The 15,387-nt window shown below is 41.3% G+C and overlaps 1 protein-coding gene across 1 annotated transcript in view; it reads left to right on the forward strand.

Moving 5' to 3' along the window:
• MTHFD1L (methylenetetrahydrofolate dehydrogenase (NADP+ dependent) 1 like) overlaps positions 1–15,387 on the forward strand; it is a 106,171-nt gene that overhangs the window by 65,622 nt on the left and 25,162 nt on the right. The window contains exons 25-26 of the mRNA XM_033143991.1: positions 14,625–14,732; positions 15,136–15,288. Of these exons, the coding sequence (XP_032999882.1) occupies positions 14,625–14,732; positions 15,136–15,288 (261 nt within the window). The remainder of the gene's footprint in view (positions 1–14,624; positions 14,733–15,135; positions 15,289–15,387) is intronic.

Genomic DNA, 15,387 nt, shown 5'->3' on the forward strand with positions numbered 1-15,387 from the left:
GAGCATCTGATGTTGCAGTATTTGTGAAAGCAAGCTGGGGTAGGGGGAGAAGAGAAGGAGAGCTGATGATTGCCTAGATAGGAGACTAATGGGAGCCAATCTTTGCTTTTTAAGGAGGAGTGGATTTTTAAAATAATAATCAAGAAGTAAGTACAGGTCGAACATTTGCTTATTGTTGGATTTCTCCAGATTATTGCCCTTTAAAACAGTCAGTCTTAAACTTAATTCCATTTTATGCAGTTGCTCTCTGTTTTTTCTTCTTCTAAATCCTACCATTTTATACTAGTGAGCATATAGCACTAGATTAATCAGTGCGTTGTTAGGTGATATAAGCAAGTTAATTAGCATCAAGATTAGTAATTAAATTTCTGGCATAGTTGGAATGTGGTGTGAAGAAACAACTGTGTCCTGATTTGAGAGCGTGAGTGAGATGTGAAAAGCCTTACATCGTTTGTCAAGGGGCTGAAATACTAAGGAATAAGGTGAAGCTAAAGATATCCAAATAAATTGTGGGATTGGGAATTACACAAGGGATTTTTGAAAAAATGCAGACAGGCGGCAAGCAGCTTTGAGAAGACCACAGAGAAATTTACAATATTAACAATGTTTGTCTTCACACAAGAGCCCATCTAAATGGTTTGACTCTGTGTTGTTTATTATTTCTTTCCCATTGTTAAAGAGAATTGCCCACGAAAGCCATCTGAATTCTGTATGAAGCAATCTGTATTTCACAGGATTTGGAGGTGTTTTTTTAAAGTATCAGCTGGAATACAAATAGTGATCATCAACATATCAGTGCTCCCATCTAAGAAGACTTCCTTCCAGTGTTTCCAACAAGTTTTTAAGTTGAAGCAGAAAGCTATTACTCAGCATAAGTGCATTCATTAGCAATAAGCCTAGCTAATGAGGGTAGGGTGGCAGCACAAGTTGATGTTGAATCCTATACATCCCTTTCCCAAACCTTCCAGGCTTCAGTAATTAAGTAATACAGGGGTGGGGAACTTCAGACTCGGGGGCCAAATGTGGCCATCTAAGCCAGGCTTCCTCAACCTCAGCCCTCCAGTTTAAGGTTACCATATTTTTTTTTTCAACGAATCCGGGGACACTTTTCAACTTCCTATTAAATAGATGGATTTTGTCAGGGGACTGATTTGTAAATCCGGGGACTGTCCCTGTGAAACGGGGATGCCTGGTAACCTTACTCCAGATGTTTTGAGACTACAATTCCCATCATCCCTGACCACTGGTCCTGCTAGTTGGGGATCATGGGAGTTGTAGGCCAAAAACATTGGAGGGCCGAGGTTGAGGAAGCCTGCTCTAAGCTCTGGCCTTTGGGTCTGTTCTCCAGACCACACTTTCTCCCCTCCGACACCCCTTCATTGGTCCTTCTTGCCACCCTCCTTGAGTGTTGTTCCTGGCTGGAATGTGTCCTTGTACACTCCTCATTGGCCCTGCTTCACACCTTTCTAGAGTATTTTTGCTTAAATGCAAATGGGTCCTTGAACTCAGTTAATGCCCCTTATTTGTCTGGATGGAGAAGGTGTGTGTAGCACCCAGTCAGCAGTAGAAAGGGGAAGTTTCCACTCCTTGTTCCACCTACTTTTGCCCATGGCCTTGCCCACTACCACCATGTGGTCGCCCAGAAGGGAACGCTGCAAAAGTTCCCCTACCTTTGTGCTACAAGATTGTAGTGTAAGGTTCCTATTGCCCACAACTTGCGGCAAGCCGAAATCCCATTTGGCTCTCAGAGATTTCTGCTGACAAGAGATTTTTTTTGTCAGAACTACATATTTTTCCTCTTAAGAAATCAAAGTGCAGAAAACATGACACAAGCCGTCTCACCACATCAACTTGGGTGAAGACAGACATAATTAAAAAGAGAGCCTGCAGCATGTTCCTCAGCAATGGAATGAGCCTAGCTTTTTCCTCACTTCACAATTTGATTGACAGATACGCATACCAGTAAATCAAATGCTGGTTCCTCTGTGGGTCTTGCTCTGCCTTCACGCTTCAGGCAGGCACTTTGTTTTTTAAAGGCTGCATGTACATGTATATAGGAACATAGCTGCCTTATATGAAGTCACACCATTGGTCCATCTAGCTCAGTATTGTCCTCATTGACAGGCTGTGGCTCTCCAAAATTTTAGACAGGGAGCCTTTCCCAGCCCTGTTAAAGGTGCCAGACATTGAGCGTAGGAAGAAGAAGAAGAAGAAGAAGAGTTTGGATTTGATATCCCGCTTTTCACTACCCGAAGGAGTCTCAAAGTGGCTAACATTCTCCTTTCCCTTCCTCCCCCACAACAAACACTCTGTGAGGTGAGTGGGGCTGAGAGACTTCAAAGAAGTGTGACTAGCCCAAGGTCACCCAGCAGCTGCATGTGGAGGAGTGGAGACGCGAACCCGGTTCCCCAGATTACGAGTCTACCACTCTTGACCACTACACCACACTGGCTCTACCATTGAACTATGGCCCTTCCCCAATTTAGACAGCCTGTTTTTTGCTTTATTCATTTGATAGAAAAAAGTATAGAACTACTTGGACATCTGCCAATCAGAGTTGTGCACAACCGAGTTCTACAAAGTTGCATAATTATCTACCCCTGTTCAATCCTTGAGAATGTTTATACTGAACACAAGGAGGCTGCTTCTAAACGTGGGTCTCTGCTTCAAAAATATTTCATCTGTTTTATTTATTTCAGTTGATTTAAATATATATTATTTGAGTTGCTGGAACCTGCCCTAGGACTTTAGGATGAAAGGTGGGCAAAAGTAATAATAATCTAATACAGTCGTACCTTGGATTTCAAACGCCTTGGATCCAGAACAAATCGGCTCCCTAACAATCGAAACCCGGAAGTGAGTGTTCCAGTTTTTGAACAATTTTCGGTAGCCAAACGTCCGGCATGGCTTTTGCAGTTTCTGATTGGTTTTCGAATGGTTCTGGGAGTCGAATGGACTCCTGGAACGCATTCTGTTTGAGACCCAAGGTAGAACTGTAGTAACAACACTGAAGCAGTTTCAAATACGGTACAGATACAGGGTTTGTAGATCAGGAGCCAAACCCTGATGGACATAAGGATTTCTGAAAACCCTGAAATCACTGGGTTGAATGATTTAAACTGCTTTTAGAATGCTTTTTTAAATGTTTGTTATTATTATTCATGAGCCACTTTGCTAATGGAAACGATTCAAGCGGCTTTCCAGACACACTGGAACTACTAAAACCATTTAAATTAAGCACAATCAATAAAAAACAAAAAACACACATCTACACAAATAAAAAAAGAGTGGTTTTGTAGATGCTGCCCCACTAAATGTGGCCACAAATACTTAAAACCATTCAAAGTGAGGGCCCAAAGCCTGTGGGAAACAGGAAAGTTTTTGCCTGGCGATATTAGTGATATGGGCTCATCCAAGAGAGAGGGTAAGATATAAATTTAATCAATAATCAGCAATGGTGTTGTAGATTTGGGAGGAGGACCCCCTTAAACCCTAGAAATTAATAAATGCTAGGATTTTGATCATTTGGGATATGAAGGGAGAATACAAACTGCAGAGGAATTCCTGGGCTAGCCTATGCAAAATGAAGTGGCCAAGCTAGGGCCATTAAGAAACAATCATCTGTTTTATTTATTTATAGACATTTATAGCCCATCGTTCACCACATGGTCTGAGGACTGAATTCTCCTTCCTCTTGGATTGGCTTTGGTACTTGTATTAAGCCATAGTCCCCTGTGACACCCATACCAGGGAATTCTGGCTTGATCTCAGTTAACTAATCAGGATATTAAGTCAGCATCTGATGTTGCTGGAGTTATAGATATGTGTTTGGCTGTGACCCAAGGATGTTATTGTATGCTTGTGCACTGAGGTTTAGGTCCTTATAGAGCAGGGATAGCCAACATGGGGCTTCCAGATGTTATTAGACTACAACACCTATCACTCCTTGCCATTGGCCATGCTGGTGGGTGCTGATGGGAGTTGTAATCCAATGTCTGGAGGGCACGACATTAGCTACAGCTGTTACAGAGGTTGCTCATGGAAAGTCACAGTGGGGAGACAAATAAAGCTTCTTTGCTCCTCTGCAACGGCCCTCTTTCAAATCATATTAATTTGAAGTGTAGGCCACCCTGCTTCTTTCCCTACCCCCTCCAAGGAGTCACATCTGTCAGCATGGCACTTGAAAGCATTCATAAATACAGTGAAGTGTACAATACCCCCTAATGTGCGTTTCTTTCAAACAAAATCTGGATGTGCTTTTTGCCTGATCTTTTTCTTTTTTTAAAAAAAAAAAGTGATGAGTTTGAAAGCTAGCTTTGTCCCTTTCTTATTCACACACTCCGCCCATCCCACGTGACAGCATGGCACTTTTAATATTTGTTTTTATTAAATATTTTCCGTTCCTTTCATGTTCTCAAACATGGGGTGGGAAGTGGCTCCATGTTGGGAAGATGAAAACAAATCTCGTATGGCCACAGATGGAGGTGTAGATTCGCATAGCAGTTTAAACTTTTAAGTGAACATTTTCCTCCATACATTAGGCCGCCAATTCTGTCCTACAGCAATCTAGCTAAGGAGGGTGCTTTGAGTTTAGGAATTGCCCTCTGTCATCCACTGAACTTGTGGAATCAAAAGAGAAGGCTGAAATTACAAACAGATTTAGGAAAGGGTAGTGGGAATGGAACAAGAAAAAGTAATGAAAGATGAAATGTGCAGAGTCAGCTGCTATTTTAGCACCAAAGCACCTTGAACTATGCATTTTGGCTGTGTTCCTCACAATAGCTTTGAGGAAGATATAGATGGCTTCATTTAGCTGGGGGTTGGTTATTTATTATTTCTACCAGTCTGTGTAGAAATGAAGAAGTACTGATCCCCAAGCTCAAGGCTATTTCATATATATATATATATATATATATATATATATATATATATATATATATATATAATGAAAATATTACTAATAACAAATCCAAAGATTTGTTCTCATGATGTTAAAAGATTAAAAACAAAACAGAAGGCTTATTTTAAATCTTTTTTACTTTTTAATCTGGAAGCATTCACATGACACTGAACACAGGTCGTATTATGAGGTTATTCAGACATTGCTCCCCACACATGCTTCTGCCCATGGTTCCTTGTTTCTGTCTTGCTCCATGGTGTATAAAAGCTGAGACAGAAGATATTTCTGTGGCTAAAAACAATGTCTATTCACTTTGTACACATGGAATGGTATTCAGTTAGGTACTCAGGGTAGACCCACTGATATTAATGGACCTAACTTAGTCATCAATTTCAGTGGGTCTACTCTGAGTCAAAATCTAACATCACCCATGAGAAGGGGAATGGAAGAGGAATGAGAAAGCATGAGTATGTAAAGGAATGTATGAGGGGGAACAACGACAACATTCAAGCAGCCACTCTGAGTTAACATCTGACAGAGTGTTGTAACATTTGAAAGTGCAAGGATTCTCTTTCATACGTATTGGAAATAAAAAATCTTTCCACTCTCTTTTTATGAGTGAAACTGTGAGCCACGCTTTAACTTTAGCTTTGGTATGGCTGAATGTGAGACCAGATAAAACTGCCCCATAGCCCAGGATGAGCTGATCGCCAACTTTACCTGGTTTTAGCTAAAGGTGAATTATTAAGGATAAACATGTATTCATAGGCACCTCTCCCAGAGTGGTAAAGGTAAAGGGACCCCTGACCATTAGGTCCAGTCGTGTCTGACTCTGGGGTTGTGGCACTCATCTCGTGTTACTGGCCGAGGGAGCCGGCGTACAGCTTCCGGGTCATGTGGCCAGCATGACAAAGCCGCTTCTGACAAACCAGAGCAGTGCACGGAAACGCTGTTTACCTTCCCGCCGGAGCAGTACCTATTTATCTACTTGCACTTTTGATGTGCTTTCAAACTGCTAGGTTGGCAGGAGCTGGGACCGAGCAACGGGAGCTCACCCCATCGTGGGGATTCGAACCGCCGACCTTCTGATCAGTAAGCTCTAGGCTCTGTGGTTTAACCCATGGCACCACCTGCATCCCCTCCCAGAGTGAATTTCCCCCAAAATAACGAAACTGCAGCTGATATTTTTCAACACGGTTTTCATTGTTACTTCACTGATGACATTGATTTACTGTCACATTTTGCATCCTAAGTTGTTGCTTAGGATGTAATCAAGGGGTAAATTCTCTACATTGATCCAACAGCTGGCAGTTTTGAATGAGCATATTTCAACACTCTGCATACACATGGGAAGAAACACATGAGTTATACTGTTCTTAAAGTATTAGTCTCAGTCAGGCTACGTGCTTCATAGCAAAACTGGAAGGGATCTGTTGTTCCTCAAAGCAGCACCAGAGCTACTGAGGCATAGGCAAAAATGCTTGTAATTTGACCCTCATGGTACCTTGTGTCATGTTCAATATAAGCTTACATTGACAGTTTCGTAGTATAGATTTTACAAAACACTTCCACTAGAAGAAAGGCCCTGGTATTTTGCTACAAATAAATTTATACAACACTTAAAAACCACAGCACAGTTTCCGAAATTAAGGAATTAATAATGAAAAAGTCTGTTGTTCTTCTGTCATCTGTTTCCAACAATACAAAACTTGCATCAAACCACATTGAGATATACTTTCCCGAAACTCTTTAGACAGCCCTATGTATTAAGATATATTCTGTCAGTTTAATTTGTCCAGCTCCTTTGAATGTATATATAGCACTCCTCATATACTGGACATATACTGGCAACTTTATTTTGTCCAGTGTAGGGATGAACAATATAAGTAGTAGCCATTGTGTTACACAGCAAATTCTTACGTAAGCAGCTCTTTGAAACAAGATAGAATATGTTCTACATGGGGAGAATACTATACCTGCGTCCTTTGGGGTGTACAGCTGTTACCTATCACCATAGTAAATTCTGTATTGCATGTAGATAGCATATTTCTCCTGGGCCTCCAGTCTGATGGTATACACATAATCTTGACCTCACAAAATGTCACAGGGCAGGACAGGTACTTTTCTTTCTAGGATACCCATCCACTCACTATAGGATATAAACATCCTGGACTGCAAAGCTTTCATTAATTTCATTCACAACGCCGTCACCTGTGTAAAGAGTTGGAGAGAGGGAGAGCAGGGCATGACTGGCTGAATCGCTTTCCACCTCTGAGCTGAAGCACACCTGATCCCTAAGGTCAGAATGGTCAGGGTGCATGTGTTCCATTTTCACCATGAATCTGAAGGGAGCTGTGCCATGTGGTCAATATAAGCACCACTATACCCAGGTTCAAATTAGGTCCAACTGAACTGAATGCTGCAGCATCTTTCAAGAAGTGTCGTGTGAAAGACTGACAGTTTTGCATAACATTTTTGGTTGGTTTGTTTTTTTAGTTACCCCAATTGATTTCAGGATACAATGTACTGAATCATAATAAATGTTTGGTTTTAAAACACATTTACTATAGCAAAGTAGACAGTGAATTTGTCTAGTCATGGAAGTCTCACAAGTGACTTAGACCAGGTCCACCCAACATGAAGTCAATATTTATTCCAGTTATGAAATTTGGCTTCTATATATTTGTGTTCATCTCCGTGGCTGTTGTGGGCTTGAAAGCTCATAGGGTGACAAAAAGGGGAGCCTAAAAGCAGAGGTGGAGCAAGGTGGGTGTGGTGGGTGTGGACCGCCCCGGGTGTCATACCTGAGGGGGGTGACATCACCACCGCCCTGGGACACTTGCCGTGGGCAGCACAGCCCCCCTGAGATGCGCATCCCTAGGAATGCTTGTCGCAGGCCACTGGTGGTGCACCCCTGGGACGCTCACCCCGCCCCCTGGGATGTTAGCCCCACCCCTGGGATGCTAGCCCCGCCCCGGGTGCTGGAGCAGCTAGCTCCGGCACTACTTAAAAGGACTCTTGTCAGCCTGGTTCTGTTTCACTAAAACACTACTTTTACGCTTGCAGAAGAGTCTAAAGCCTTAATCCAGAACTTATAAACTGTTGTAGCTGTACAGCTTCTCACAGTTTTCAGTCACTGCCTTTGGGTCAGCTTTGTACAAAGGATCCCTTTTTCTGGTCCACAGTTGCGGCGGGCTTCTGAGGGAAGGAAAGGCAGAGTATTAAACATTGTAACACGAGTAAAGAAAGGTTCATATTCACAATGGGCAGAGAATTCTGTTAGACTGAAATAGAAAGGGTAAGTTTTGTTTTACATTTTTTAGTTGTAAATTGTGCCCAACTGGTTACATTTGCTGAAGGTACACATCATAACCTCACTTCCAAATTCTTTGGCTTAAGGCCAAATGAAGAACAGTTTTGTAGCATGTTTCTCTTCAAGCGTGCCTCGGGTTGATTAACATTCTGTGTCGTTTAAAATGTGTTTGTGTAAGTGTCTGTGGGGTTATTGGTTTGTTTTGTTCTTGATCTTGTTTTTTAAAAAAATGTAGTTTGTGTTTTTCTTTTGTATTTTTATGTTGTAAGCTGCCTGAGATTTTTGAATGAAGGACAGTTTACAAATGTAATAAAATAATAATAAATAACAATAATGATTCCATGCAGAAATGTCCTGCAGGCCTAATTGAAAGAAACAAGATGTTTGGATGCTTAAATGTTTGAATTTAACTCAAAAGAACATGTAAACTTTTTCTTATGGGCAAAGATTGTAAAATATCATAGTATCCAAGCAGCATAGAGGTAGGGGGCATTATGAAAAGTTTTTGTTGTGTTGGGACTTGATAGTTTATAGTTTTGTTTTAAAACTGATGGTGCTCACCATCTCTTTAAAAACAAACTGCAAAATGTATTTATGTGGACATTAAATATAAGGTCAATTTTTATCAGCACAGTCTGACTCCAATTACTAGGTCATATGTTCAGTAACGTTTTGTTTTGTTTTAAATGAATTGGTCTTGAGTGATGCTAGCAATTTGTACTGATCGGACTGCCAGTTCTGCTCAAGTCATTTAATTTGTTGCTCATGCTGTTTACAGTCAGTAGCTGGTGCCACAGAGCTGACTTTGAAGAGTCAATTCTTTAACTAATCTTTGAACAATAATACAACAATAATACAACAACAGGACTTAACATGGATACTGGTACCAGAGCCTGCAATAAACCCAGATGCCAACTTTGCTGCCACATACACCCAGACAAAACACCATTACTGGCCCCAACAACATCAAACATACCATCTCAGGACTATTTAATTACTCTTCTTCTAACATTGTGTATGCAATCAAATGCCAACAGTGCCCTTCAGCTCTCTATATTGGACAAACAGGCCAAACCCTATGCCAAAGGATAAATGGACATAAATCTGATATCAGGAATCACAAGACAGAGAAACCAGTAGGAGAACACTTCAATCTCCCAGGACATTCTATACAAGATCTCAAAGTAGCTTGTCTTATTACAAAGGGATTTCAGAAATAGACTGGAAAGAGAAGTTGCTGAATTGCAACTCATTGCCACACTTAAAACCATGGAGAGACCTGGTCTGAACAAAGACATTGGATTCTTATCTCATTATACATTATCCGGCCCACGGTGACACACACCCCCGCCCGCTGCCGCCGCCCACTCTTACCGGCGCAGCATGGCTGCCCACTTCTGGGTCGGCGAAGTGCCGGAAATAGCTTGTGCGCTTGCATAAGCGTCATTTCCGGCGCACTTCTGGGTCGGAGGAGGCCCATGCGCAAATGCTATTTCTGGCGCTACACCAACCCAGAAGTGCACCGGAAATGACGCATGCGCACAAGCTATTTCAGGCACTACGCTGACACGGAAGTGCGCCAGAAATAGCATGTTCATATGGGCGTACGCTCCCCCGCCCTCCAGTCCGCCGCGCAATCGGTGTTGGAGGAACCAACCCGAGGCTGGGTAAGTTTGCCGACCCCTGCTTTAGAGGTTTGTTTTCTGCATTGACATGTATTTTAGTATCCTAAAGTTGATGAAAGTTATTGCCAAAGATGGTTTAAAAACTGGTAGGGCCATTAGGGCTATATAATGTGATTTTGGAGCTGTAACTTGCTCTGCTCTAAATATTTTATCGTAGAGACTGGAATCAAATTTAATTTCAGCCTAATCACCCTTATGTGGCTACTTTTGTCAGGAAGATTTCGGCAAATTTCTCATTAAAAAAAAGATTTTGCAAAGTAGACAGTAGAGCAGCAAGGAGCTCTGAACTACAAGTAGGAGCTTTCTGAGAAAAGACAGTGGAATGTTTTCTTTCCTTACAACTTTTCGTTCTTGGCTATATCCAGAGTACAATCAAAAGTTACATTAATGAGGATGTTTTGCATTTCTTCCCCTTCATTCGCAATGACAGCTGACATGGAGGTATTGTAACAAGAGTCACAATTTTACGATGGCAAACTCTGCCAGCTGGAATACTCTCCCTGGGTCCAGGTTGCCAGGATTTATATCCAAGCTATTCATGAGGTATTATCTCAGACATTCATTATATTGTACTGTACTTGATGGCATCCATGAAAACGCCTGAAATCCAGCATGTGACACCAGCCTATCCAGTTTAACCACAATAATCACGTAACTTGTGATTCAAAAAAATGTCTTAAGGCATGGATTTCATTAAGCACATTTCCTATAGCTGCCGTGTAAACAACAAAGCTTAGAAATGCCAGTTCTAGTTTATTCCTTGAGCTGGTTTTATTTGTGCTACTCATGGCTTGTTGTAGCCTCCACTGACAGATTTTATATTTACAAGTTAGATTTGTAAGGGCAGCCCAGGACCTCCAAACACACTGCCCAGGCGTGGGCCCCGGAGAGGTCACTTTGCTGCCGCTCATACAGCAAAAACAACACAGGAGGCAGCAGTTATGAGTGACTGGTCTCTGCAGCCACAGCAGGTGCTGTGATTCCCCAGCACTTCATCCCTGGAAGTGTACTCCATTGTCTTTCAAGACAGAGGTGTGGCAACAACAGATTTGTAAAATCAAAAGAAAGCAGGGGCACTTTTCTGGTGTAGAAAGAAATACAATTATCCCATCTGGGACTGTGCTAAAATACATGGCATAGAACTGGAGTAAGTAAAGAGGCAGAGCAAGGTCAAGTAGTACCCAGTACGGAAAATTTATTGTTACCCCCTCCCCCCTCCCACATTGAAATTTTTTGCCTGTAACAATGGTTTGACTTTATTTCACTGGGGGGGGGGACTAAAGTTGTAGAACCAAAGTTGTTGAGCTTTTTGGGGGGAGATTGTGTGCCTTGCGATGAAGAGCCTGATGGCCACCATACTACTGAAGGTGGACCATTTCGGTAGCAGGAGGTTGTTGACTGCCACACAGCATTTTTGTCACCCCCCTTGGAGGTGGCACCCACCTTGCAACACCTCTGTAAATCGCTAATCATTGTTGGAAGGCCCATCTGCCTCCCAGAGGCTGCATGGGGGGGAAAGATCCCCCTGGTTGTAATTAGCTACTGTGAAGGTAGCTGGCTGTAGTTTGAGGTTCTAGGCCTCAACTCTATATAATAGTTAAGTTTGTTTAGTAAGAAGCAATATGTCCTCTTACTGGGATCCCAAAAACTCTTCAGACTCTATTAGAACAGTGGTAACAATTACTGTATGTAGGCTTTTATATGGGGATGCTAGTAAGATCTTTATTGGTAACTCATGAACTAGATTTTGATGAGCCATATTTGTGTCTGGCTATTTATAAATGCAGGTGATAGTAATTAAAATGACATCAATTGCTTATTTTCAACACAAAAGCAGTGAAATAAGATTATATCAATAAGATATCTTAAGATCTTCAGGCAGACATAGGGTTAACTATTAGGAGCAGTTTCTTAAAAGATGTGGATTACAGAGGCTGAGATGAAATAGGGGACACATTTTACAAATATTTTTGTTCAGTAAAATAAGCCTTTTCACTTTTGGTTCCTTCCTAAACCCAATTACCTGCTGCTTCAGCATGATTTTGTTTGTTTAAAAAATTGCCTGTGACAGTGTTGTCATTTGATGTGTTAGCTTTGACTACAAAACAACCTCATAATTACTACGGAAACTGATTTCGCCCCCAAAGAAACAAAGAAAGTGCTAATGTGAGAGCTACCCACAGTTAGGTTAGTTAAGCCAGTGTGCAAAAGGTTTGTTTCTGTGAAACATTTTGGGCTCCCCAAAGGTCCCACTCAGAGCCCAAAGTGCTTACTTCCAAACACTTTGCTCAGCCCTAAAAAAGAATAGATCAAGTTTTTGGATTTTAAAGGGTCAATTTAAAGAATATTATCAAACCTCCCATCCTTCAGTGTACTTGAAAGTGACAAATCTTCCAAGGGACACAATTTCAGGTTCACAAAAGAAAAGAAAAATATTTCTGAGTTAGTTTAATTATCCTCCTCCTCTTAGGGCCAAAAAAACATAAGAAGTTAAGTGCATCTTTTGCTTCAGAGCAAATTGCATCTGCTGGACTTGTGGGTTCCCTAATGGTATCAGAACAGGAGTAGGGGAACAATTTAACACTTTTCCAGCTCTTCTCCTGAGAAAAGTCCTCTTCTGAAGCTGGTATTTGGTTTGGGGGAAATTCCTCATTGGCAGCAATGCTGATGATGGTCAATCCATTACCCTCAGCATTGCTGACAGCGCTTGCCAGGGTAGTGACACACAGCAGATAAAGATAAACTGAGAGGATAGGATGTGAATGAAAAAGAGTGCAAAGAGGGGGAAATTATCTGATGTTTCCACGGGTTATTTCTTTAAGCAATTTTGTGTTTTGTATTTGAATGCATGTTTGGGGAGGTGTGGGAATCTCTCTGTTTGTTGAAAAGCAATGTGATAATGAGGTTTCTTCTCAAATTGGATAATGATCAGGTTAAGCCCTGTCATTTTACAGGAAAGCAATGAAGCATTATGTTTCTTTGGTACTTTTAATCGAAGGGATCCTGTAAGTGCTTTGCAGGCATAAGTGCAGCAATCAAAGCTTGTGCAGCATGAGCTGGTCACAGTTTGATCAATGCACTATTGATTTCAAAGGCATCCTGCTGTAAAATCCCCTCTGCTATGAGGATCAGGCTTTCACTACAGCGTCTCCTTAATCACAAAATGAAATGTAGCAGAGGTAACTGCTGTTACGTGGCCAGGGGGCGGGGGGAAGAGGAGACTTACTTGTGTTAACTCGTACCTGTGTTCAGATTTTTCATTCATCCTTTTATCCTCTTTTCCTGTGGGGGTGGGGTGGGGGTATTTATTCTCATTTCTATCCCAGTTCATTTCAAAGTGGCTGACAAACTTGCAATAAAAAGGAAGCACCTATATCATAAAATACTATATATAGTTAAATATATATGAGTTACCAACCCAGAGCGAACCATGACTATAGCTAAATTTTGCTATCATGCGGCAAGACTGAGACGCGTCATGACATCACCTAACAACAGCGATAAAGCCGTCCACCAAGCCATAGCAGATAATACTTAAATGGAATTATCTCCCATTAAATTTTAGCTTAATTTTAATCTAACATGGGATCTGAAATAGTATTGTTAAAAGACGATATTTAAGAAATATTTATACTATGTACTATCGTTTTATTTTCTCTTTTGCTGCTCTATGACCGTAATAAAGATTTATTATTATTATTATTATTATTATTATTATTATTAGAGTTAAAATTACCTTACACTTGCTTAACCACAGCTGTTGCAAGCCAGTCTAGCTGAGAAGGTCTGGCTGGCAGCATTATAAGCTCAGACTTTGACACAACACTTCTATATGTGTAGGTTGGGGAAAGTTGTTCCATATGTTGAGGGAAGGGGCGGCAAGATTGCTTCTCTTCAAAGGTCCAGCTTTGCAGAGGGCAGTCCTCCCTTTAGAGGGCTGTCCTGTCCCAAGTCCATTTTAAAGATGAACCATAAGAAGAAAGGCCAGAGGCCTTGATGTTTTTCACTTGTTCATAAAAAATCTAGAGTTAGGGGTGAGCAGTGAGGTGGCCAAGTTTGTTGATGATCCTACATTGTTCAGGGTCATTAAAACAACAAGAGACTGTGAAGAGTTCTAGAAGAACCTCTCCAAACCCAATGAATTGGTAGACAAAATGGCAAATGCAATTCAGTGTAAAGTTATGCATGCCAGGGCAACAAGACTTAAATTCACATATATTCTTAAGGGGTTTGAACTGGTGGAGACTGATCCGGAATGAGAGCTTGGGATTGTAGTAGTTAGTTTGATGAAGATGTCACCCCAGTGTGCAGCAGCTGTGAAAAAAAAAGGCAAATTCAGTGCTAGGGGTCATTAGAAAATGATTTTCTGGAGTACAGTGGTAACTCTGCTTACGAACTTAATTCGTTCCGGAGGTCCGTTCTTAACCTGAAACCGTTCTTAACCTGAGGTACCACTTTAGATAATGGGGCCTCCCGCTGCTGCCGCACTGTGATTTCTGTTGTCATCCTGAGGTAAAGTTCTTAACCCGAGATACTACTTCCGGGTTAGTGGGGTCTATAACCCGAAGTGTTTGTAATCCGAGGTACCACTGTATTAGCATTGAATTATGCACATTTTCTTGGGCAATATAAAACATTGAAATAATTATCTTGAAATAATTATCAGGAGAGTGTCTTAAGGCTCTTGGCAATGTGTGTTATCCTGTCATCTTCTTTGTTTCCACAGCTTCCCATTGTTGAAAAAATAAGAATGATAGCACAGAAAATCTATGGAGCAGAGGATATAGAGCTGTCTCCTACAGCACAATCTCAGATAAATCGTTACACTCAGCAGGTAAAAACAATAAAGGTGTATGCTGTGAGATATATTGCAGGGGTCACTCCCCACTGTTTTATAAATTGTGTGTATATTTTTGGATGATGAATGAGAACTGTCCAGTTTGTAGTGAGGGCTTCTAATGTTCTGGGTACAAGAGGTCCAGTTCATACAGTTCACTAGCATGAAAAGCATGTATGTTGCGCAGCATGTGCATACACATTCATTGGGCCACAAAAGAATATGCATAGGCCCAAGTTCTATTTGTACAGACTAGTACATTTTTACTAGTCATAGAATTCAGCTATATTCGTTGAAGAATGTTATTTTGGCACAGGATTTTGGAAGGAGTGTTGTTTCTTCATTACAGCGTACATACAAACTTGACAGTAATCTGTCCTTTCCATTTGTCATTTGTCAGGGATTTGGAAATCTCCCAATTTGTATGGCAAAAACTCACCTGTCCCTCTCTCACATGCCTGAGAAGAAAGGTGTCCCCACTGGCTTCATCCTGCCTATTAGTGATGTGAGAGCCAGTATTGGAGCTGGTTTCATTTATCCACTGGTGGGAACGGTGAGTAGGATCCACTGCATTCTCAATCTGTGTCTTAGCTGTTATGCGCTTTGAAGATCTTCCTGGGAGCTCTGTGATATAAAGGAGTATAGAAATTCA

This window comes from Lacerta agilis, chromosome 3, assembly GCF_009819535.1.
Source record: "Lacerta agilis isolate rLacAgi1 chromosome 3, rLacAgi1.pri, whole genome shotgun sequence".
Taxonomy (NCBI): domain Eukaryota; kingdom Metazoa; phylum Chordata; class Lepidosauria; order Squamata; family Lacertidae; genus Lacerta; species Lacerta agilis.